This window comes from Magnolia sinica, chromosome 16, assembly GCF_029962835.1.
Source record: "Magnolia sinica isolate HGM2019 chromosome 16, MsV1, whole genome shotgun sequence".
In the NCBI taxonomy this organism is placed as follows: domain Eukaryota; kingdom Viridiplantae; phylum Streptophyta; class Magnoliopsida; order Magnoliales; family Magnoliaceae; genus Magnolia; species Magnolia sinica.
Window position 1 is genome coordinate 59,202,013 of NC_080588.1, and position 25,144 is coordinate 59,227,156.

The 25,144-nt window shown below is 42.7% G+C and overlaps 1 protein-coding gene across 1 annotated transcript; it reads right to left on the reverse strand.

Moving 5' to 3' along the window:
• Nucleotides 1-696: 696 nt before the first annotated feature.
• On the reverse strand, nucleotides 697-24,285 carry LOC131229876 (vacuolar-sorting receptor 3-like). Its single transcript, XM_058225922.1, has 12 exons — nucleotides 23,733-24,285; nucleotides 18,513-19,205; nucleotides 17,934-18,022; nucleotides 17,468-17,537; nucleotides 17,305-17,388; nucleotides 16,800-16,876; nucleotides 16,641-16,722; nucleotides 3,864-3,946; nucleotides 3,721-3,787; nucleotides 2,994-3,122; nucleotides 2,790-2,899; nucleotides 697-1,112 (listed from the first exon to the last, which is right to left on the reverse strand). Exons 1-12 carry the CDS (start codon nucleotides 24,031-24,033, stop codon nucleotides 1,014-1,016), a joined length of 1,884 nt encoding a protein of 627 aa, XP_058081905.1. The 5' UTR covers nucleotides 24,034-24,285; the 3' UTR covers nucleotides 697-1,013.
• Between the last annotated feature and the right edge of the window lie 859 nt (nucleotides 24,286-25,144).

Sequence of the window (25,144 nt, forward strand, 5' to 3'; positions counted from 1 at the left end):
ACTGAGTTGACTTGGCCTAGTTTCTAGTTGAGCTTGCAAGTTTTAGAACCATGATTGAGACCCATTTAAATAGTTTCTTCTTCTTTTTCCACCTTTTCTCGTAGAACTGGACTCCACTGGTTGCTGAGTCAAACCACCGAGTCTGGACATCTTTCTTCAGGTTCAGCTTCTTCCAATCTCAGGTCCCATAAAGAAACTGACAGAAATGATTGGATCTTGCATATCAATCTAAACAGTGCTGTAATATTTTCTATAGATAGACAAGACAGGCATGACAACTTGTGACCTTAGGCTTTGCACTGTACATACAGGTATTTTACTGCGACCACTCTGCTCCCTGGGCTCATGTTTCAGCAAATCGAGACCATTGATTTGTTGTCTTTCAACAGATGGACCGGCCCAAAAATCTCCTTGGTGGGAAAATTGCATTCTTTTGATTTGAGACCAAGTGTACATTTTTATTTTTATTTTTATTTTGAAAGACTTCAAATGTACAGTTAAGGGAAACACAACAAATGGTCCACACTCAACTGAAAAAAGTCTAAATATCGGTGGCTTGCCAATCCGATATACAGGGAAGGTACATGCATGTATGATGGTAGAGAACAATGGTTCAGATTGCCCAAAAATGGACCCCACTTGTCAGAATCGGAATTAAAAAAAAAATAAAAATGGGGAACCAATAGAATAAGGAAATGAGAAGCATGCAGTCCATAAAAAACTATACATGCATAATACAGCTGTTGAACTTTTAAAGACACTTCTACAACAAAGCTAATTTTAAACCACCTCATCTCCATTTCAACATGGAACCAGTCGGACCAAAGAAAAAAAAAAAAGAAGAGAGAAAGGTCTGGCAATCTAATCTAAGCCAATCCATTATTAAAATCCACCATATTTTTACAGAACAAGCTCCCTTACCCTTAAAGTACCTTTAAAAATGTGAGAAAATAAGTCAAAATCACACTCTCAACGTGGCTCGGGATCTGTCAAGTTGTAAATCAAACTGCAGCTCAGGCACGATCTTCGTTGACGTGATTTGGAACTTCTCCTTGGCTGTCCAGTGGCATGTACTGGGCCATTATCGCTCTAATCTCTGAGTCCATGTATGACTGAAACATCCAAACACAAGAAATGACAGTATCAGGCTCCTGCACAAGATGCCTCAGCATCCATTATCACTTGATGCAATAAAATAAGATTTCTAGAAATGGAAGTTCACAAGAACACTTGGTAATATGGCATGATGCATATGCAAGATTCAAGCTATCCATCAGGTGGACCGTGCGTTATAGGCCGAAAAACAGTGAATTCCACTCCTTGGGTGGGCCATAATGTACAAAACAAATGGAAGGCAGGAAAGATTTGTTTTAGCCATCTGCAGATTTTGTACAGTGGCCCACCTGAAAAAAAAAAAAAAAAAATGATTTTTAAGCCACAAGATCTAGACCCTCCACAATAGAATGATGTGGAATCTGTGGATAATCTCTTCATAAAATGTAACAAGCCATGAAACATTTGGTTTAGCTTTTCCTGTCTATCCAAATTGAGTGGGTTCTCTTGGGATTTGTAGACAACTTCATGAGAGGTTGAAACAGTGGGGCTCCCAAAATTCAAAGTAAGTTTCCATGGAGAATATTGTCACTTGCAATCATGTGGAGAATATGGAAGGATGGAAACAAAAGTATCCTTGATGACAAGTCATTCAGCATGGTCAAAATCATAGCAAACATCAAGCAATTCTTGGCAGACTAGAAGAATTCAGAGCAAATCTCAATCGCTGATATTCTTAGGAAGTGGAAGGTGGTCCCAAATACTGTTATGCTTTCTTGGAAGCTGCCTCCTGCAGTAGTTTTGAAACTCAATGTGGATGGTGTTGCTTTGGGGAATCCAAGAGCTTCTAGGACAGGAGGGCTTCTAAAGGATGGAAGAGTCATGAAGTTAACTTTCTCAAGACTTGCAACTTGGACTGAGCGATGTTGGCAGCCGTCATAGTTGGGGTGGAAAGTTTTGCAAGTAGAGTAGGTGGCATGGTAATTGTCGAAGGAGACTCTTTTTCAGCATTCCAATAGGCCACGGGAAATGCATCTAACTGTGGAAATTAGCTTTCGTCTTAAATGTCTTAAAATTGTGGATCCAAACCATGAATGTTTCTTTTAACCAGATGCCCAGAGAGGCTAACTGCATTGTGGATTATTTAGCAAAGAAAGGAGTCCATGGATCTTCTTTTTGTATAGGGGACTCTTATCCAATGCCTTGATGGATTGCAGTCAGTACCTTTTGTTCCTTTTTAATATATGCTAACTGTTGTTCTTTTTTAAAATAATAATAATAATAATAATAATAATAAAATATAAAAAAAAAAATCTATTCATAGTTCTGGATAAATTTCAAGATAAAAGAACACCAGAGCAGTGCACGTGGAGAGTTGCTGATATGACTGAAGAGGTTAGAAGAACCTGGATGCATGTAGGTCATTTAAGCCATGCATCCGGTGGTTCATGCACTGTAAATAACCTGGCCTAAAATCAGTCCAGTCACACATAAGACATGTCAATCGAATGTGAACTGTTGGGAATTTTAAACCATCCACTGGTTTCTTACATGTTTTAACCACTTTATAGCTTGACCAGCTGATGTGTTGGACCAGATCTCTACATTGTGCAGTCCATCTGATGCACAGCACGGACATCTGACACATGGGGCCAGGTTTTGTTCTGCAGCTTAGCAGAGTTCTCTATATCTAATATTTCATGCTAGGGAAGAAAAAGAAAAGGCAATGGACTTACTCTTAATCTATATTTGTAAATGATATATGCTCCACCAGCAGCAACGCCCAAACCTATCAAAATAATCCAAATAGCAGCCCATGCGGTCTTTGTTTCACTTGCACTCTTACCTGCAGATAACCATTTACATGATATGAAGCAAAGCGGCACAGGGAGAGGACGATTATATCAAGTTAGTGCAGATTGGGATTTAGCTGAACTCACTTATGCAAGTGTCATGGTCCTTCATATATAAAAGACCCCCTCTACAAGTGCATTCGTAGCTACCCCAGGTATTCTTGCAGCTGCATTCAGGGCATTGACAAGCTCTCCTCTCTTTGCATTCATTAATATCTATCGGCAGCAAAAGCATTATGGCAAAATCAAGTGTTGTCAAAATCAGGAATTCATTGGCACAGGAGGAAGGATAGGATCCTGATGCACCTGAAGCTATTCAAATAGGGCCAATGGTTTGGTGATCCAGACTGTTATCTGATGGATCCCACTTTGGATAGGGGATGCTGAGAAAATTCTACCAGATAAAAAGATATTAACCCTTCGATCAGTGAACTGGCAAATAGACAGTTACAAAAGTCATGCAGAAAAAGGCTAAAGACTTTTTTTTTTTTTTTTTTTGAACAAATGACTGTAAATTTCATTACTGCAAAAACAGCAATGTGGGAATACAGGCATCAAGAAAAGAAACCTAAAAACAGGGAAAACAAAGGCCCGGGCAGACCAGTTAAATGATCTATTTAACCGGAAAAAAAAAAGGCCAAAGGCTTGGTGACTAGGATCTTCCAATCAGGAAGCTATCTCATGGCATCCCCCATTGCAACGCCAAACCATGACCCATGCATCAGGGTGCAGCAGGACACAATACATGTCATGATGCATCAGGGCCCTATAGTTCTTCTTGGCACATGTATCATATAGGTAGTGGACAACTAACCTTCACAGCTTTTGACACCATCACCTCTGAATCCAGGAGGACACTGGCATTTACTGCCCCCAATATCCTGTAGGTAGCAAAGATGAGAATGTACAAACTTAAGCACGATTTGAGGGAAAAGAAATGACGACAAGAACACCAACCAGACAGGCAGAGAAGGTGTGCCCGTCTTTAGTATCCTGCCAACAACCGCCGTTATTTAGCTTGCACCGTCCAGGGCCACTTGCTGCATCATGAAAAATTAAGAAATTTATGTATGGGTGGTACTAGGCCATTTAACGACATTTTGTGGAGAGGTAGACTTACCTGCAGACATGCCAAATACAAGAAACACCCACATAATCCAGAGTTGACCAGGCCTGCAAACTCTGTGCCATTCATCAGGTGGCAGCCCAGCCCAAAAATCGGCCTGGTGCACTCACCAGGTCCATGTATGTAGAATGTAGACTGCTCGTTATCCTTTTTTTAAACCATCCATTTCTTTATTAAAAGTGTAGCCCACCTGATGAGTTGACTAGCACGATTTTGGGCTAGCACACACCTGATAGTGACCAGGGTCTGGCACAGAGGTTTGCATCTGTGAGTGGCATACCTCTTTCATTGACAGAAAGCATAAGGTATGCCCATATGCAATTATTAACAACAATTGGGTTGGGATGTGTGGAAACTTCACAGTTAATAAACTTACATGCATCATAGGACCTTAGTTACCAGAAGCAGCAAGTAAACAAGAGCTATTTCAATCTATAGAAGGAGAAGAAAAACACCCCAAAATTTACAGCAGAAATTTACAACTTGACACCCACTCACTAACAAGGCCCACCAACCTGACAACAACCCAACCTGGAGAGTGGCTCACATTCGGACAATGATGTTAACACGAATCTTGAGTTGATCTTAGATGACGGCCGGAGAGCGATGCCATGAGAGCGATGCCGCAAGCAGCGAGATGGTGAATCGACCGAGTGGTCAGCGGGAAGTAGGGATTTCAGACGATGGAGAGATGACAGCCGGAGAGCAAGATGGAACAGGTTCATTGCAGCGTGAAGCACGGAGTTCAGAAGATGGTCAGAAGAGGGCTGGAGAGTGAGATGGTACAGGTTTATTGCAGCAGAACTCGGGAGGAGAAGGAGAAAAATGGATCAAAATCCAGACTCGTAAAGACAAAGGGCTACAACATGCTAGGGATGTGGCGAGCTATCCGACCCTATTTGTGAAGGGTTTTCCTAAGGGATGGCTACCCATCAACTTCTAAAGAGTTTTTGGAAGAGCAGGAACGGTGATGGATGTTGTTCTACCAAGAAACAAAGACAATGGGCTTTACAGGGGATTTGCTTTGGTAAGAATGAGCTCTGAGGACGAACTCCTCAGAGCCATCCATGAGCTACATGATGAAAGTTTTGGGGGTATTAAATTGCTAGTCCAAAAGGCTAGATTCGGACCAAAATGAAGATTCAAAAAGGGAGGACGAAAGGTGAGACCAACAACAATCTCAACGAGGCAGAGGAACACAAACGGAGAACGTGTTTTCCGACAGGGATCATCTTCATTTAGAGACATACTCATTAACGCCAAAGGGACACAAATCACAACCGTATACTTTCAGATGAGAGTATCAGTAAGGAGAAAATGAGGGATGGACCTCATCCTGCGAAAGGAGCAGAGGATCCCCCAATCCGCATCAGCCAAGATAAGATAAATCAATCCAGAGAGTCTCTTCGGGACTCCGTCGTGGCAATCACCAAAGAAGGTTCGTCCATCGATCAAGTCAGACGATGGCTAGATGAGTGTTGTAGATTCCCGCCCCACACCTACAACATCAAACCCATAGGCTTCAACGAGTTATGGATCAAATTATACTCAGGAGCCAATACGGACCTCCTGGTCATGGCGGGTGCATTGCATAAAGATGGCCCTATTATCAGAATCCGCAGTTGGGAGGAATTTTCGACGTTTGGAATAGAGGATGTATGGATGCTAATCTGGTCGGTTCCCCTGAAACTGTGGAATGAAGCTTTCTTTCTAGAACAGCATCTAGACTAGGAAAGTTCATTCAACTGGATCCCAAAACTCAGCTAGGAGACGAGATGGGGGTCATAAGAGTAATGGTTAATAGGAAGAAGGGCGAGCCTGTCCCTTCATTCATTCAAATCCAAGCAGCTGACAGAAACTTGCTTTTACCGATCCAAATGGAGACAAAGGACACCCCAATCGCACGCTAGGGCGACATCTGGAGGCTCAGAGGGGGACAATCAACATACCCTACGGCAGGAAGAAGCGGAGGTAGAAGCGGTGGAAGAAGGTGCACAATTCTCGTCCGCATCAGGAGCACCGGATGTATTAAGAAACATGCATCTAGACGTTGCTGGTGGAAGCTCTGTTCTCGACATACCCCGATGGATCGTGTGACGCGTGTCAACTCTTCACTGGATGGCCACACGCATCCGAAGTCGACCAGCTCATCCTCATCCCGTCTCCACACGCGGACAGTGGATACGATGCCACGTATTCATTCTGTACGACTCATCTCAAACGAGTGTCAGGCCATCGAGTGTAGCAGAACGCGTGTTAGCATCGGGGACACAAGTGTCGACACTAGAGAGGCTCGGGACCCGATCATTCTCTCGAATACCGTTATCGGGTCCAAGAAGCCCCACAACACCTTAAGTCTTACCAGAGGCCCGGTGGATTCAGGTTTCACTTTCGGATCTGAGCCATTTATTTCGGACGTGCCGACCCGGGACCCTCTAAATCTCGACCTATCGCTCAATGCGATTCCTATATCCAAATGTCGCCTACTCTCTCGAATTCAAAATAGGGAAGCCATTCCTACGGAAATTGCAGCTCCGATTGGGGATCCACCAATCTTGCCTAGGAAGTTTTGGAAGATAAACCTTCCGTTGATAGATTTGAACGCTGAGAAGACTGGTCTTTTCGCAGCGACATCCCCAATTTCTCAGTTTGAAGTAGATTCTTCCCCTCGTTCTACGGACGGAGATCTCGCCCTCGCCTACAACCTCGACGATCATGTTGGGTTTTCAGATGAAGCAGGTACCGATTCCTCGCCCAGATCCATGGTATCCACAGATGCTATGTTTGATCAAGCCCTGGTGACGTTGTTTCAGGAGCGGATGAGTGAAGAGATCATAGAAGCAAAACCACTGCAAATCAGAATGGGTAAACCAAATGAAGATATTTTCGATAATCTCGTGTCAAGGGCGGATCTGGAAGCTCAACAGGCAAATCTGGTCAGCACCATCCAAAAGAAAAAATGGATTAGGGATGCCATGGGTCACGTGGGAAGGTCTATTGGGCTTTCCTTTGGTGATCATCCAGAGGACTATATAGCTCTATTCCAATGTATAGAGTCACGCGACAGACCTCTGATTCAAGCTAGATCGCCAAGGCATCTCCCAACCAAATCAAACAGCAATAGGGAACTCAACAGCCTTATATCCAGTCCCATTCAGATCACAGGAACTTTTGCAGGAGGTGGCAGGAAAGTATTAAGGGGCATTTCAGTTCCTAGATGAAGATCCTATCTTGGAACGTCAGAGGAGTGGGGTCTAAAGATAAGAGAAGAATTCTCAAAAGACATGTGGCAGATGTAAGGCAGATGTGATCTGTATGTAGGAAACAAAAGTTCAAACCTTCAATGAAAAACTTATGGGGTCCCTCTGGAAAGAGAGAGAGGTGAAATGGGCTACCGTAGACGCTAAAGGCAGTGCGAGCGGTATTCTTCTGGCTTGGAAGTTGACAGTATGGGACATGGAGCAAAGTTGGATCGGAGATTTTGCAATATCGGTTATTCTAAGAGAGGTATGCTCTAACTTTATATTTCTAATCACTATTGTTTATGGTCCTAATCAGGAGGATAAAAGGAGTGCTTTCTGGGACGAGCTGAGTGCAGTCCGATGGCATTTCGATGGCCCTTGGTGTTTGGTAGGGGAATATTACCCGCTACGCAGATGAGAAATCTAAAGGGGGGAGAATCTCTGCTGCTATGCGATGCTTCTCGAAATGGATCGAAGATCAGCAACTTCTAGATCTCCCTCTGATTAGAGCTAGATTTACCTAGTCCAACCTACATGCGATTCCGATTCCATCCAAATTGGACAAATTTTTTATCTCCGCTGATTGGCTTGAAGCTTTCCCAATGGTATCTCAAGCAGTCCTCCCAAGACCCACTTTTGACCACTGGCCGTTACTATTATCTGTAGAAGATCATGACTGGGGTCCCAAGCCCTTCAGATTCTAATCGTCTTGGCTATTGATCGAAGGTTTTCACCTCCTCATCAAAGATTGGTGGGTAGGTCTACAAGTAGAGGGCTACGTTGGTTACAGATTGGGCTGCAAACTGAAGCTTCTTAAAGAGAGGATAAAAGGATGGAAAGCTACGGAACTTTGTAAAAGAGACTTGGAAACTCAAGAGATTCTCTCTCAGATTCAGTCAATAGATGCGATGGCTGAATCTAGCCTCATGTCCACAGCAGAGGGGATCAAAAGAATTCAGTTGATTCAGCAATATTCATCAAGGATGCTTGAAGATGAGATTTCTTGGAAACAAAAATCGCGAAGTAAATGGATTAAAGAAGGAGACAAAAATACTAAATTCTTTCGTAGTATAGCTTCTGCGTGTGCAAGAGCTAACAGATTTGGCAGCATAGTCGTGAATGGTAATCAAATAGAAGACAAGGACAAAATTTCAACATAATTCATCCAATACTTTAGCACTCTCCTTCAGGAAGATCTTTTTCCTAGGCCTAAACTAGATCATCTTGAGATAGATTGTATCTCAGAAGCAGAGCGCAACGGCCTAGAATCCCGCTTTTCGATTGAAGAGGTTAAAGGGGCGGTGGATTCCCTAATTGGAGACAAGGCCCCCAGCCCAGATGGCTTTCCAATGATCTTCTTCCAAACCTTCTAGAATATCCTAAAGAAGGATGTTATGGACTTCATGAACGAGTTCTACGATAGAGGGCGGATTTCTAAATCGTTAGAGGCCTCTTTTATCACTCTTATTCCTAAAAATCCAGGAGTAGAATCCATGTCAGAATTCAAACCCATTAGCTTACTTGGGGGGCCTTATAAAATTTTAGCTAAGGTTCTGGCTTCTAGATTGCGAGGGGTGATTAATGCAAGGGCATTTTCAAATCGGGCTCCAGTGGGGTAGCCCGTGGGATGCGATGACACACTCGGGGTGGGTGACCCATGTGATTTGGGGCCCACGAGGGAGGTCTCGTGTTCGAGGCTCCTCACTGGGGGTGAATAATACGCATTTCACACCGGGCTCGAGTGGGGTAGCCCGTGGGATGCGGGGACACAGTCGGGGTAGGCAGCCCATGTGATTTGGGGCCCACGAAGGGGGTTCGGCCGAGATCCTAACCCGTGAGATGTGGAGCCTAGGCTATGAGATAAAGGGATTAATTCGTCATACTCTAAAAGTTCGATCTTTTAAAGCAAGTGGTTAATTGTCCTGCATCAAATTAGTATCAAAGCGGGAGGTCTCATGTTCGAGACTCCTCACCGGGGGTAATCAATGCAGGGGCATTTTCACACCAGGCTCGAGTAGGGTAGCCCGTGGGATGCGAGGACACACTCAGGGTAGGTGACCCATGTGATTTAAGGCCCACGGGGGAGGTCTCGTGTTCGAAACCCCTCGCCGGGGGGTGATTAATGCACATTTCACACCGAGCTCGAGTGGGGTAGCCCGTGGGATGCGGGGACACTCAAGGTGGGCGGCTCGTGATTTGGGGCCCACGAAGTGGGTTCGGCCGAGGTCTGAACCCATGAGATGTGGCGCCTGGGCTATGAGATAAAGGGATTAATTTTCCATACTCTAAAAGTTCGAGCTTTTAGAGCAAGTGGTTAATTGTCCTACATCAGTGGTGGGAAAGATTATATCCGACAATCAGAGTGCCTTTTTATCGAGAAGACAAATCATTGATAGTGCTCTCATTGCCTTCGAATGTCTAGACTCGAGCCACAAATCCGGTGCCAAAGGTCTTATATGCAAACTGGATCTTGAGAAGGCGTATGATCATGTTGATTAGGGTTTCTTACAATATATGCTTCAGCGTATGGGTTTTGGGGCCAAGTGGAGAGTATGGATGAAGGAATGCGTAGGCTTTGCTTATTTCTTGATTATACTTAATGGGTCCCCCAAAGGCTTCTTCTGTAGCACAAGGGGTCTTCGTCAAGGTGATCTGCTATCCCCCTTTCTCTTTCTTATTGTTGGTGAAGCCTTATCCAGAATGTTGAACAAAGGTCAGGAAGAAGGTGTTATTAGTGGGCTTAAAGTGAAAGGAATGAATACAGTAATCTCTCACATTCAGTTTGCAGATGATACGCTCCTATTTTGTGAAGCTGACCAGGAGAAAGTAAGTAATCTTCGCACCACTATCAGATGTTTTGAAGCAATTTCAGGGTTGAAAGTCAATCTGAGCAAGTCTTAAGATGTTTGGAGTGAATATGGAGGACAACGAATTACGGGAGTTCGCTAATTTATTTGATTGTCCTATGGGCAGTTTTCCTACTACATTTGTGGGCCTCCCGCTCTGTATCGGTAAGCCCCCATTATCGCTATGGGACAAGGTCATTAATAGATTCGAGAAATATCTCGCAAGATGGAAATGCAGATATCTATCCTTGGGTGGGCGAATTACTTTGATCAAAGTTGCACTCTCGAATTTACCTTTATACTTTGTCTCTTTTCAAGTGCCCGGCTTCGAACTTTTCAAGTGCCCGGCTTCGATCCTTTCAATTCTAGAAAGACTTAGACAAGACTTCCTATGGCAAGGGAAAGAAGAAAAAAAGAAAAAAGAAATTCCATTTGGTAGATTGGAAAGAGGTATGTAAGGGGAGGAATGAAGGTGGAGCAGGGGTAAAGGATCTCAAAATAATGAATCGTGCCCTCTTAGGTAAATGGATATGGAGGCTTGGAACCGAGAATGCGACTTTGTGGAACTCCTTAATCAAAAGCAAATATGGGTATACAGAGGGTGGATGGTGGACAAAGGATTCATCGCCGTACAAAGCCTCTGCTTTATAGAGAGATGTGACATCCATCAAAAAAAGGGTCCTTAAGGGTATTGGTTTTGCGCTAGGAGATGGCAAAAAGATCCGTTTCTGGGAATATATGTGGTTGGGAGAAGCTCCTCTCAAAGAAGATCATCCAAGCATATTTCGGTTAGCTCTGAATCGCAATAGCAAAGTGGCGGACTGTTTCTCAGTGATAGGGGAAGAAATTGTCTGGAATATTGTGTGTAGAAGAGACCTCCAAGATTGGGAGATTGAAGATTATATGGCCCTTCTTAATCGTCTGAACATCTGCAAGCCGAATCATCTAAAGGAAGATTCCCTGATTGGGAAACCAGACAAAGCTGGTCATTTTTCAGTAAAATCCCTCTAGTATACAGATTTCTGGGAACTACCTCCTCTATCAATCACGTAAATCTGATAGAGCGAGTTTGGAAGTTCAAAGCTCCTCCCAAGATAGTAGTGTTCGGGTGGCTAGTTGCTATGAAGAAGGTTCTGACCATCAATAACTTGAGGAAAAGGGGCATGGTTCTCACCAATGTTTGTTTGTGCTGCATGGCTAACGCAAAATCTGTTCACCATCTTTTCGTTCACTGCCCACTAGTCAGCTATATATGGGCAGCTTTCCTCCCTCTTTTTGGTATTCGTTGGTCTTTTCCTGAATCCACTGAGAGTTTGCTCTCAGCGTGGCAAGGTACTGATTTAGGAAACCAAAGAAAGGAGATTTGGAGAATGTCTCTTCTCGCTATTTGGTGGACAGTTTGGGAAGAAAGAAATGGGAGATGTTTCAGGGATATTTCAAACTCGGCAGATTTTCTAGTCAATAGGGTGAAATTCCTCTTGGTGGAATGGGGCTCTAATGTTGCTTCTCTAAAGGGCTGTAATTTGTCTTTTTTAGGTAGGTAATCTGCTCGCTATGTCAGCAGGCTGATTTCCTATCTCTTTGGTAATCTGTTCCTCTTATCAATCTAGAATTGTCACTTTTCAAAAAAAAAAAAAAAAAAACAAGAGCTATTTCATTAAGTGATGTGCAGGGAATTCCATGATCTAAGCAGGAGTGGGAGAGTGGCAGCCTATGTAGAAGTTTTGTGCAACTATAGTTTTGGGACCATGTAACATGGATGCTTAAATGCTCTGCAGAACCATGAATGGACCACCAAACAACATGATAGTTTGAAGCAAGACCATTATCACATAGTAGACCATTATCACTATAGTGTTGCTGTTGCTGTTGTTGTTGTTCAAGGGTCAAATTCATTTCATGAAAGACTATGATATAGTACCACAAACGTAGATCACATCAGTCTATAATATGACTAATGTAAGGCATCAGTTTACCAAGCAACTCTCACCTAGCAGTGACTATGGGAGCTGGTCCCCAACACAAGTAAAGGAGGATAAATGTCAGGCAGGTAGCTGGTTCTCAAAGTTCGACCAAGCAACCAGAGAAAAGCAATCATGGTCATGATGACAATGATGTCTGCTAAATTAAATTCATGTCAGGAAAGACTATGATAAAGCAACACATACATAAAATAAACATCATATCAATCACTAACATGGTAATGTAATAGGCATCAGATTACCAAGCAACGGTCGCTTGATAGCAACTGGTTTGCCAGTATCCAGTCCAGGTTAAGGAGGGTTGATGTCAGGTGGGTAGCTGATTCTCAATCCAAGCAGCTCCAGGGTTAATAGAGTCACGCTCATCCCTCAACACCCCTCGAATCCCAAATGCCCCTGGATTGCCAAACGAGTAACCGTCCATGTTAAGCTTCCACCAAACCAGAGGGAGAGACGATGAAGAGGCAGAAGGATGAACCAGATGCCTCAGTCCTTCAAGAACCAAACTTCAATCCCTAAAGATACCAGATTTTGAGATTTCTTTAGATTCCTCTAAAACAATGCCCCGATTAAGCGAAGACATGTTAATTTTGGACACCAGCTGGGAAATTTCCAAGAAGATATTGTTGAAAATTCTATCATTTCTTTCTTTCTGAACACCCCACAAAATGGCATGAGACAACATCCTCCAAAGAATCTTGTGTCTCAAATTGAAGGATCTCACTCCAATTGTCTATGAGGGCCGAAACAGAGAGCTAATTCCAAACAAATTGACGATGTGCCAAATATATTAGGATGCCAAGGTGGCCAACTGTTTCCCCATCCTTTGGACACATGAAACACATTAAATACAGGTTCCTTTTCTGGTGGTTATTTGTCTTAAGATCTTATCAGCAGTAGCCACCCAACAAAATGCTTCCACTTGATGTGGGGCACCTGACTCCCACACTTTTGCCTATGCAGGCTTCAGGGAATGACCGGCACAAGGCCTTCAAAAATTCTCGGACAAAAATGAACCATTAGAATTCAGGGCACAGATATACTCATACCTCTCAAAGGGATAAAAGGCTGCTTGTTAAGAATATCAAAAATTCTGACTGCCATGTGAAGTTCATGGTCGTACAGATTTTGACGGAAATGAACTGACCAAACAACCTTACCTTACACATGCTCATTGGAATCATTGACAGGAGTGTTCCTTCTAGTAAGGGAGTGGAATCTAGGAAACCTAAAAAGCAAGGGGATACTCCCCTGACCAAGGATCCCCAAGAAGTGGACTCTCTTACCATCACCAATTTCAAATCTAACCATGTCTGGGAAGATTTGACCCACACCTTGGAATTGTCATCAAAGCCCAATCCCTATCACCCTCGCCATATTTAGGAGCGAAAGCCGCCTCTAAAGGGCTTCATTCCCTTCTGTCGAATCTCCACTATTTGCCAAGAAAACCCAATCAGTAACTTGACAATTGATTCAAGTGGAAGCATCAATCTCCGGATCTACGCTCATTTCAACTCCCCGAAGCATTTTGTTGACTCTGATGCCCTTCCTCATCACTGGGTGCCTAGGCATCCATTCATTAAATTCCTTATTGGACTTGCAGAGGTGCGGAATCAAAATACATTGTTTCATCAACAACCATCCCCTAAACATTGAGAAGATGCTATCCAAAGATTCAAAACTGACTTTCTAGGGTTCTCTCCATCGTTTCATCAGCACTTGCAAACCTCTACCTTTTTATGAATATCTCATATTTTATTAAAAAGGAAAGAGCAGAAACAAATAAGGAAAACAAACTACAGCATCAGCCTGCTGAATCAAAATACATAAATTAGCCCTATCTCATGTCAACCATTGAGATGGACTTCCTTTTCTCCTCCTCCTTGTTGGAGATGGACTCCCTAATGGCCCCATCTTTTGTTAAACAATCAACCACTGAATTTGCCTCTCGGATGACATGATAAAAGGACACCTAGATTGCTCAACTCTCACTCTTGGGGAAGGCTAAATCAATTTCTCATTTCCTCTAGCCCTCTCAATTTGGAGTTAGCCTGCCTTGCCCGACCCATAGCTATATACAAATCGAACCCCTATTGATGTGAACAATACCAGACACCTAGATAGATAAGCACTTCCGGCCTAGGGATGTCCCTGCACAGATAGTCTTACATTGGCCAACTCCCTAGGGAAGCAGCCGGAGATGGCACATCTGGTCACATTCTGAGAATCAGCCCTCAAAAATGATGGGAGACAAATTGAACAGGACACATAACTTCAACCCTTGGAGAAGAGCCGGCGCTTCCACAAACTTAGAATCACAAACACTGATTGGCCAGGAGAACTCAACCAATGATTCTCCACGGTCACCGAACAGTACCACCAATCCCGGCAGGACCAGGATTGCCAATGGAGCACCCGTCAAGATTCAGGTAGAGTTAGCAAGGAGGCAACTTCATATATCTTCCCCCTTAGATTCCCTCATCTGTAGATTCCCTCATCTGCTCAATAAAATGCCTTCCCATTTTGGCCAAAACAGATTCTCTGGAATACCATTCGATCTTTTGTCAGTCTTCTCCCAATCCACTATCAACCCCAAAACTTTCCTGACAACTAAAGAAACGGTGTTGGATTTACCTTAAAAAATTCTTCAATTTTTTTCTTTTTCCAGCCACAGAGCCCATATGGCTGCTTGACCTGCAATACCCTGGAGGAATCTTCTGATTAGACCCAAGGTGTCAGTTCACTGGCCCTCCAGAAGCTCCCTGTTACCTAAACTATCTGAACACAAAGGGAGCTTTCTAGACAAAGGAAATCCAATCCATTAATAAGTCAATCATTGATGCCCCAGAGAAGCAGGACTGCAGATGGCACTATTTGATACCTTCCAGAATAATGTTCGAGGACTACCTTAAGCTCCATATAAGCTAGAAAAAACTGCCACACTGGAGCATGCCTGCAGGATGTTCCAGTTTGATACCCTTCAGAATAATGTTTAAGGACTACTCTAAGCTCCGCATAAGCCAGAAAAAACTATCATTTTGGTCGTGCAAATTCCCACAATATAGAGAATAAGAATTCATGTTAGCAAGAAGAGGGGAAAAAAATAACCAAAGATGAGGGATACAAACAAGGATATGCCAAAGGAGAAACAAAAAAATAGATGTTTGTAACAAGACATGAGTCTGATATGGATTCACTTCACCGCATTGCATATACAATTTATATTTCTTCCAATCAGGTAACATGGGCTTGAAGTATGTCCAATAATTCAAGCCAAAGGAGATGAGAAGTCTATATTTGTGTTGGTTCTTTTATATCTAGGTGATCCAAATAGAACCAAAAGCAGAGCCGTTTTTTATGGATAACTATGATTTGAAATTATAGTGTTGTTCAGACCACGAGATGACGTTATTCTGAATGGAATGATGTCGATCTCATGGGTTCGAGCCCACAGTGGGCATTTTTTAAACCTTTCAAAAAAAATCAATCTCAAGTATAATGATCAAAGGTGCAGAGAGGTCTCAAGTAGATTTATATGAATGGGTGCATGCATTTCACATCACAATAAGGGACGCAACGGTTGCAAAATGAACTGAATGATACCAGGATGCAGCTTGGGCAGGTTGGGACAGGTTGGGTTGGGTTGGGTTGAGGTTCTACCCCCACCAGGCCCAACCCACAACCGGACCCAACCTAAATTCCAACCTGAGGGTGCCCAACCTGACTCCCTCTATAATCGACACAACCAGACCCAACCCAAATACATGTGACAATTCCCAACCTGGCCTAACTCGACCTGAATTTGGTCAACCCAAACCCAACCTGAATTCAAATCAGGTTGGCGTTATCCAATCTGAATCCGACCGGAGGATCCTTTCAACCCGCCCCAACCCGTTCGGGTTGGGTCAATCAGGTTTGGGTTGAACTGAACCCAAGTTGCAGGCCCTAAATGATACCTTGCATAATGAGACAGATGTTCGTCAAATAGTTATGAGTCAAAGCATGCATCTTCAAACTAGATAAAAAACTGCAATCCATATCGGCATGCCATGCATGCCTATGTTCATAGGGCGAGCCATGATAAGCATGCACTTGGTATAAGGCCTTGCTGTGCCCGCAAAGACCTCCCTGCATTGACCTCTGCATGCAGGTGCACATTCCAAAGTGTGTCACTTGTGTGGGATCCAAGCTGCTAATCAATTGCCCCACAGTGTAGATGCTCCAGCTCAAAAATCAGGTCGGTTCAATCATCAGGTGGGTCAAACATGTAGGGAAACAGTGGATGGTTTAAATGAATTGCCAATAGGCCATTTTCTGGACCAACTTGACTTTTTGACTTGGGCATCATCCCCGTGGTAGGGTCCACCTGATGAGTAGCTCAAATCTCATGAAAGTGGCACCAATAGGCATAAGTGCATGAGTGTGGACATGGCAAAGCTTCTCGATTTAACTTTATTCTCATTCTTTTATAGGAAAGTGTGTGCGAGATAGAGAGATAGCATATACCCTAGAGAGACAGGAGAGAGAGAGAGGTTTACCTTCACAACTGCTATAACCATCTCCCTTAAACTGCACTCCCTGAACCAACGGACACTCACACACCCTTCCACGGAATGTATCCTGAAGAAACAATGCAACTATCAGCATGCATGGAAACATCTCAACTTGTATGCCGGGCTAATTGTACCCTTTAACACCTTGCAAGCAGTAACGTTGGCAGCCTTGTCTTGCCAGCAACCACCATTATTTTTCAAACACTCGTTTGTCTCAATATCTGTATGAAATTTAAAAAATAAAAATAAAAAATAAGGGTACCGAAATAAGAAGATGAAAGAAACTGTTACTTATTCCAAAAGATGCCTTTTCGTCTATAATGCATTGCATGCATGTCAACTTCAGATGCAACGGGAGCATGGGTGTCAATGTGCACAGACGTGTAGGACTTCTGAGCCGTCCCTAGTAGGTCACACCATAAAAATCACCTGGTGCAAAAATCAGGCCAGTCCACTCAACAGGCGGGACAAACATTCAATAACTGTTGGTAGATCTGACTTGAAACTGTTCTCTGTTTTCATAAAGGCTGGCCACTCTGACTTTTTTGCAGGTGATCTTTGTGGTGGGGCTCACCTTTTGCACTGCTTGGGGCTACATGTTCAATGCTAGGTGAACATTCCTCTTTCAGAAAAGAAGATCGAAGCTCACCACCACTCAAACAAACAGCCGGTTCAGTAGTTTCCTCAAAACCAGCACAAATAGCCTTCAAAACAGCACCTTTCTCCAACTTTCCTGTAACCACACATGTCAGCACAGGCACAGCCACACAGCATTAACATAAGAGACATGAATACAAGCTTCCAAGACTGACCTCGATATTGTCGATTATTAACAACGAGGGTAGGTAGTATAGTAACGTCACCCCTGGATCCTTTTCCAACCTGTTTAAAAAGGGTTTTCAATTTTTCATCATCTAACCGCTAAACATAAACTGACTTGTGGTGAGTTTGGATTCAACATCAAATGAAATTGCAATAACTATTCTGATAAAGTGGATATAACCCAACTATGATTTCTCTCAGCACTCATGCTGAGGGAAAGTGACCATCATCTCATGGCTACTTCCCGGTTATGAATACTAGGAAACATCATTGGTGTCTGTCATTTCCATTTGATTAAGTTGAATGTTTGTGATTCTACTCAATTTTGCATCCAGACACAACCTAAGGGTACCAGTTCAAAACGTTCTCGTCAGGAACGTGGGTATTAGTTAAAAGCAATGCCACATTGAGAGAAGCAATGACAACAAAAAGCAAGATCTAACAAAAGGCACGTACTTGGGCATCTTGCTCTTCTTTCAAAACCGGATTGTCAGAATCGGCATTGGGGTCTCCCATGCATTTTTCAATCTTCTTATTGTCCAGCCCTGTCCAAATGCAAGCATGATAAAACTATCCAGTAATGGTAACTGACTTCCTAGAATTAAAGGGAGCAGCAGTATGCATATAACCTGTTTCTTGGGCTTTACCAAGCCTACGCACTGAAGAATGTGGTAACATGTGGTTGTGCATCTAAGCCATGCATCAGGTGGCCCCACTGTGTAGATGATTAACTAAATACCAGGCTGTTCAACTCGACAGGTAGGCAAATATGTATCAAAACAGCTGATTTTTTTTAAGTTGCCAATGGTCCACATTAAACATACACGTATGACACACCTGACCTGATGAGTTGACTAACCTGATCTTCAGGCCATGTCATCATCACCCACACAGTGAGGCCCACCTCGGATGTGAACCACACCTTCCATGTCAGCATTTGTAACCGCATATAGAGGTGTATGTAAAAAGTGCACGACTACTCTGCAAAACACCTGTTTCACCCAAAATGAGGACCAATTCTGGAGACCAACCTACCTAGGGATTTGATAACAGTGTCTGCACAATCCTTGTTGTATTTTTTCTGCTTCATAGGGCACCTTATTTGAAAATCAGTTACATAATCCCACCATACCCAAGGTCTTTTGGATTCATTTGCAACTTTAAACACACACAACTGTCTCAAATTTTCAATAACCACGTCTTTCCCATCATAACCTTGGCTGAAATCCTGTTCAGGATCAGGCGCACAATATCTTCCATGATTGATGCATTGGGACTTGCACTGTTTGCTAATGGTGAATGCCTGAGGACAGTACCAGGTTATATAATGGGGTGTGAACTGACTATATCCGCCTTGCTCAAGTAATTGTGCAGCACCTTTGAAATCCTTGATAAATTCCATCAACATGTCACATTTGGGCCCACACTCATCATTGCTATTGGTCCACAACTCGTACTCGACACGATCGTCTGGGTGTGGGACTGCTTCTCTCCAGTCGAGGTTTACATTGACCATATCCCCGTTGTTGACGGCCTTCTTTAATTTGTCACCGAAGTTTTTGTCAATAAGTGCAGATGGTATAGTTATGTTTTGAATATATTTTGCAGCCTCTTGATCCTCTCGTGGGGAATCCATGGTTATCAATGGTTCTTCGATGTCATCTGCAACAAGCACTGCTGAAGCTCCAGCATTCTGTGCATTCCAAACCTTTAAAGCGAAAAAGCAATCTGTACAGGAGCATAAAACACTCAAATCCATTGAATTGGCAGAGAAATGCAAAGGCTACTAAATCTAGAAGGAATTCGAACCCCACACTCTCCACACATTCCAATGTGACAAGTATGTGTGAGTCCAGGTCTTTCAACAGTTGGCCCTTTAGTGCATGCACTGTAGCCCCAATATCAGGCTGGTACAGTCATTGAGTGGATGAAAAATGTATGGAGAAGGTGAACCTTCGAAAAGATTTGACCAAGGATCCAGATTCAACTTACACATGCAGCCATTTTTATTATAGGATAAGGCCCCATTATTGTGCCGAGGAGAAAATAAAAACAGCGAGGCTCATTTGATGAACAGCCCAGATCTTGCACACATATTTGGATGTCTAGGGACAGTAGGATTCAGGATCTTCTCCCGTTAGTACCTTAGCAGGCTTCAAATTGGTATTTTTATTTTTTTTTAAAAGGTCCAGCATTGGAACATAACACAAGTCTCAACACCTCCAAAAAGGACATGATTCTTCAGGCAGCATTTTACAAACATATTACACACACATGCAAATGATCGGTGGACATGCAAATGGTGCTTGATTGTAGCTTGGAAGAAAAACAAACAAAGAAATACATCCCTTAGTATCATAAGACACCAATACTACTACTTATGCATGCCAATCTTCAAGAAAAGAGAAGTTCAGACATGGTGATGATGTGTCTTACCGGAAGCTTGCACATAACCGTGTATCATACAAAACTGACATGCTTCCAACGACAGATCATTCTTGAGAAAAGAATAATATAAGAATGGAATGATACGACTCATTGAGAGCATCCATATAGATGGGCATATAGCTGTGGCATGAAATTGTTAAGAGGGCTGTAGAGCAAAGAAAGGCCAATTGGTGTCAAATAGTTTCAGCTATCTAAGCATTGGATAATGATGACGGCACCCCAGCAACAAAGCCGTCACACATGACCTATGCAATTACGTCAGATTTGTCTACTAAAATTGTCCTACAAGAAGCCAAGCCAAGAGGGGCCGAGCCTGCAGCTCAGTTAGGTGATGTGCATCAACCACTTAAAAAGAACCCCACCCAGATAAGAAAGAAGCTTATCAAAGAAGTATGGATAAAATACAGTGGCAATGTGTGAGAACCCACCACATAAAGTGAGTCCAGAACTGAAACATGTAATATGATTTGAAATTGCATAAAGATCAATGCTACTATATGTTCAATATAATGCATTTACGTTGGATATAAATTTCATATAATCATTTCAAAATTTCTTCCTTGATACAAGCAAAAAAGAAAAAAAAAAAAAAAAAAACCATTGAATCTTGCATACATTTTTTATTGTTCACTCCAGAGCATGGAGGATTGCACTCAAGCACGGATGAAGCATACAACTAGCATATGGATGTCAACTCAGATTTTCGCATTGCAGTCCGCACTGTGGATGTCCACAACCCAAATACATGGTGTGTTGTAACGGCCGTTACGTAAAGGTAATGGTGGCAGCCATTATGTAAAGGTAATGGTGGCAACCATTACACATTACGGGGTCGTAATGGTTGTAACGGCCGTTATGGAAAAATGACCCGTAACGATTGTTACAGTTACCATAACGGCCATTATAGCTCCCGTAACAGCCCATTACACCCCTTGTAACAGTCCATTGCAGTGGCAGGTTTTCCAATTTGTTTCTTCAATAAAAAAGAGAGACCATGACAGCCATTACGGGGGCCGTAACAACCATTACATCCCATATCGTAAAGATAACTATAGTGGTTGTTACGACTAATGTTTTAAATATCAACGATATCAGCCAATATATCCCACAATATATCTTGTATCCCACCCGTGCGATTCATAATGCACAAGTAGTGCCGATATATCCCACATGTTCGATCCGATGAATAGTTTCAATTTTCAATCCCTTTTTTTGTTGAAATTGTGTTAAATCAGTGTCAAATGGTTACAAATCCATTGGTTTTTCATGTTTTGCATGAAAAATCATAGAGTTAGAGCTTTGATTTCGATATTCATTGGTTCCTCATGTTCTCCATTTTATTTTATTTTGAAATTTTCCTTCACCCAGTTGTCAATGGAGACTAATTTCAAAGTATTTATGAGTATTTGATTAAATGATCATCACATACACTCTAATTTCAAATTTTGAGTGTAGTTGGTCCGATTTGGGAAAATTTGGGGAAAATTCAAATTTCCTCAATTTCTCCCAAATTACTTGCAATGTTACTCTCCAAACATGAAATCAGGCGTGCATGATGGCTGATCTACTGATTTGTTAATTCATTGTAAATTTTTGAAAAATTAAAATTAATATATGTATATATAAATTTTCCTTCAACCAGCAGTCAATTGACTTACGACCACCATTACAATTATGGAATACCTAGCCCAAATCACAATGATTGTATGATCCTAATATCTGGTTGTGCCCATTGAATTTCGATAATCAACCATTTTTCTTTAGGACTAGAACTATACACTAGCCGAACTCTACCTAGCTCGGCTCAACTCGTTTAGCTAAGGAGCCTATCTCGAGTTCGGCTCAGCTTGATCATCGAGCTGACCTGGTCAGCTCAAGTCAACTCGGCTTGGTTTGGTAATCGTATCCAGCCGAACTCGAGCCAGGTTTGAGCCGACTCGCTAGGTTAAGCCGTTGACTCGGCTCAGATTTTGGAGTTTTTTTGTGGATTTTGGCCTATTGGGGGATTTTGAGGTTTTGGCTCGGGTCGCGGCCGCGGGCGAGTTCGGTGTGTCCTGTGTGCATCGGGTTGCCATGGAAGAGATAGAGAGAGTAGTAGAGGAGAGAAAGAGAGAGAGAGAGAGAGAGAGAGAGAGATGGGAAATTGAAGTCAGGCGTGGCGGGCGGGGCAGTGAATGGGTCAGTCAGTCGAGTGTAGGTAGAGCGAGGAAGATGAGATTCAAAGAATGGGAGAGGAAGAGAGGAGAGCACTCGGTTGGGTGTGTAGGGTAAATGGGAGGGAGAGGAGGAGAGGAGGGCGTTCACCGCTCGGTCAGGACTCAGGTAAGGTTGCAAATTTAGAAGTTAGGGTTTTTTTTTTGTATTTATACTACATTCATACTTGGCCAAGCCGAACCGAGCCAAAACAAGCCGAATTGAGCCAAAGTTTGAGCCGAACCAAACCGAGTTGGCATACAGCTCAGGCTCGGCTTGATTTTGGAACGAGTTGGCATTTCTGGCTCCTCTCGGCTCAAACAAGTTGTTCGAGCCAAACCAAACCGAGCTAAATCAGGCCAAACCGAGCAAGCTAATAGAGCTGACTTGGTTTGTGTTCAGCTCTATTTAGGACCATCCATCTTACAACCACCTATTGGATACTTGGGATTGTCTGATCAATATAATTCTGGGATGTGTCACATCCGGTGGGACCCAGGATTTTGATAGTCTATGTTGACATACACGCCTCATTTACATTAGATGTGTGCGCAATTGTGATCACCATGCTACAGTAGTGCAAGATTTTATATATATATATATATATATATATATAGAGAGAGAGAGAGAGAGAGAGAGAGAGCCTACAAACATAACCAACCACATAATACAAAAAGAGCAGAAATGATCAAATAAAGACGGAGGGATACTGTGAGAGAGCACCCTTCCGTTGTAAATGACACAGGATGGAAGGTGGATTGGAACCGTCCACCTAGTGGCTCCTACATAGACAGTTTGTGTCTCAAAAACCACACCAATCTAAGAATCTTACCCATCACTTACCTGCTCTTTTCCCACTGAATGTCAACCATTAACATTTTGTTGATTGTAATCAACCTATGTAATGGACTATTAAATAGCGCTTGATTGTAAGCAACCTACGTAATACTCTATTACATTGCATGCCTTTAGGAGTTTTGTGCTATCATTGCCAGTCATAAGCCCACATAAAGGAGGGCTGCATCAGGTTGGCATCCAGTGTCAAACTTATGCCACAACTTCCATCATGAACCCGAACTATACGGAATTCCAAAGTAGTCATGCTACGCGTGTTATGGCCTTGATTGAGTGGAATGGCAGAACATGATTCATGTAGCCAACCGCAGTTAGTCGGGACAAGGTTTAGGTGATGATATATAACCGTGAATAATTGTTTGTCCTTCGCTGCCCAATTAAATGCTACCAATTGGATGGCCAGGATAACCCACATTGCATGATTTTGGAACGATCAGCCATCCATTGTAGGGCCATTAAGTGAACAATTCCCATCAACCACTCATCCTGCAAAGTGTACAGTGAAGAACCATCTCTATCATATCTTCTCCTTACAAAAGTGTACCATTCCAATTCCCAAAGCAGCAAATGGGTGTATGCAAATCAGGGTGGTGGGTATATATATAAATTTCCCCATCGAAAAAACCCAGCAAAAAACACCAAAACCTAATTACTCACTTCATCAATCAATCAAATACAGCAAACCCCACTACCAAACAAACAGAAATAACAAAAGAAATGAAAGAAGAACAAGAAGAGAAAGAAAAAAAACACACTTACCTCCGCGATCAACTAAAACAAAAGTCGGAAGCGCTCCGGGTTTCGACTTAAACGAAAGCCTGTCAAACCGATCACAGCCCTTGTTGTTCTCCTTCGGGTACACGACAGCCCCTGCCATGCTTCCTCCATACTGTGGAATGCCGAAATTCCCGATGGCGCTGTCGTGGTTCCCCCTAATACTGTCCGGCGACGTTACCCTCAGGCTGTTCTTCTCTACTACAAACCTTGCTGAAACCGGCACCGACAAAGCGACCAAAAATACCCCTATGAAGCCTACAAAAAACCCAACTGGTGTTTCCATTTTTAGTGCAGATTCAAGAACAAGGGATTGGAAATCCGAGAGATGGGTTGTTTTTTTCACAGGAGGGGTTGTAAAAGCAAGAACCCAAGTGATGAAATTTCTGGGGTTTTGGGATGAATGGATGGTAGATTTGAGAAGGGTATTTTGGGAAATAAGTGTAGGGAACTTGGGCTTTTCTGTCTACTGATTCTAGCTTCTTCTTATCAAGTAGCAGACGGTTTGCAGTTGGGCCTGCTTGTCTGAATTTTGATGGGTGTTTGTAACGTGGCTTTTATGAGAAGAGGAAAGAAAGATGCCTATGGTCTGCGTTTATAACACTATACTATTTTTTTAAACGGTGGTGACTCATCCACCGTACACGTGGCATATCCATACAGACGTGTGGTGTGGCCCACAAATATTTCTATTGCAATGGACTCCCTGCAACACTTGAGGAAATTTAAATCCTGATTTAACCCTCTTTGCCATCCATTTGGTACATTTCATATCCAAATAAACGGTTAAAAACAACATCATAAGGTGATCCAATGGGTGTTGGTTTGGGCTGTGCCACGTGTACAATGGGGCCCATGGTTCGGATGGTCTGGACCATCCTACGTGGATGCCACATGCCACACATTAAACGGATGAGTCACCATTTAGAAACTGAAGGTGGTGAAAAACTCACAGGCTACGGATGTGAGGCATCATGCGGTAGCGGATTGCATGTGACCCCGGCACTGAGATATTCCTGTGCTTGGGGGTGTCTGGGGCCCACAAATATATCAAGTGATAAATCCACTCTGTCCAAGTGTTTTTAAAGACTACATTAATATATCTTAATAAAAATAAGATACAATAATATCTCAGGTGTGCCACACCACACGAAAAGGTATAGATTAAGCGTTTTGGGGAGACAGAAGTTCTGTATAAGGACGAATTTTGTGACTAAAATTCATCTGAGTGATAATAAGCATATGAACGGTTTGGATGTAATATAAAAATCATGGTAAGATCTAAAAAGGTTTTAACTGTGGAGGTTTCCGTTCTCACTGTTTCGTTTGGTGTGGTCTAAATGAGTTTTTAATGTAGCTGATTTTTGGAATAATGTCCTATCGTGTTCTTTAAAAAC

Bases quoted from the DNA above. Each gene is read 5' to 3' on its own strand.
- LOC131229876 (XM_058225922.1), bottom strand. From the start codon at position 24,033: ATGGAAACACCAGTTGGGTTTTTTGTAGGCTTCATAGGGGTATTTTTG. The intron at 17,538-17,933 runs GTACGTGCCTTT...CTTTTTAAACAG, and splicing joins AAGAAGAGCAAGATGCCCAA to GTTGGAAAAGGATCCAGGGG. The intron at 17,389-17,467 runs GTCAGTCTTGGA...GTGTGGTTACAG, and splicing joins TAATAATCGACAATATCGAG to GAAAGTTGGAGAAAGGTGCT.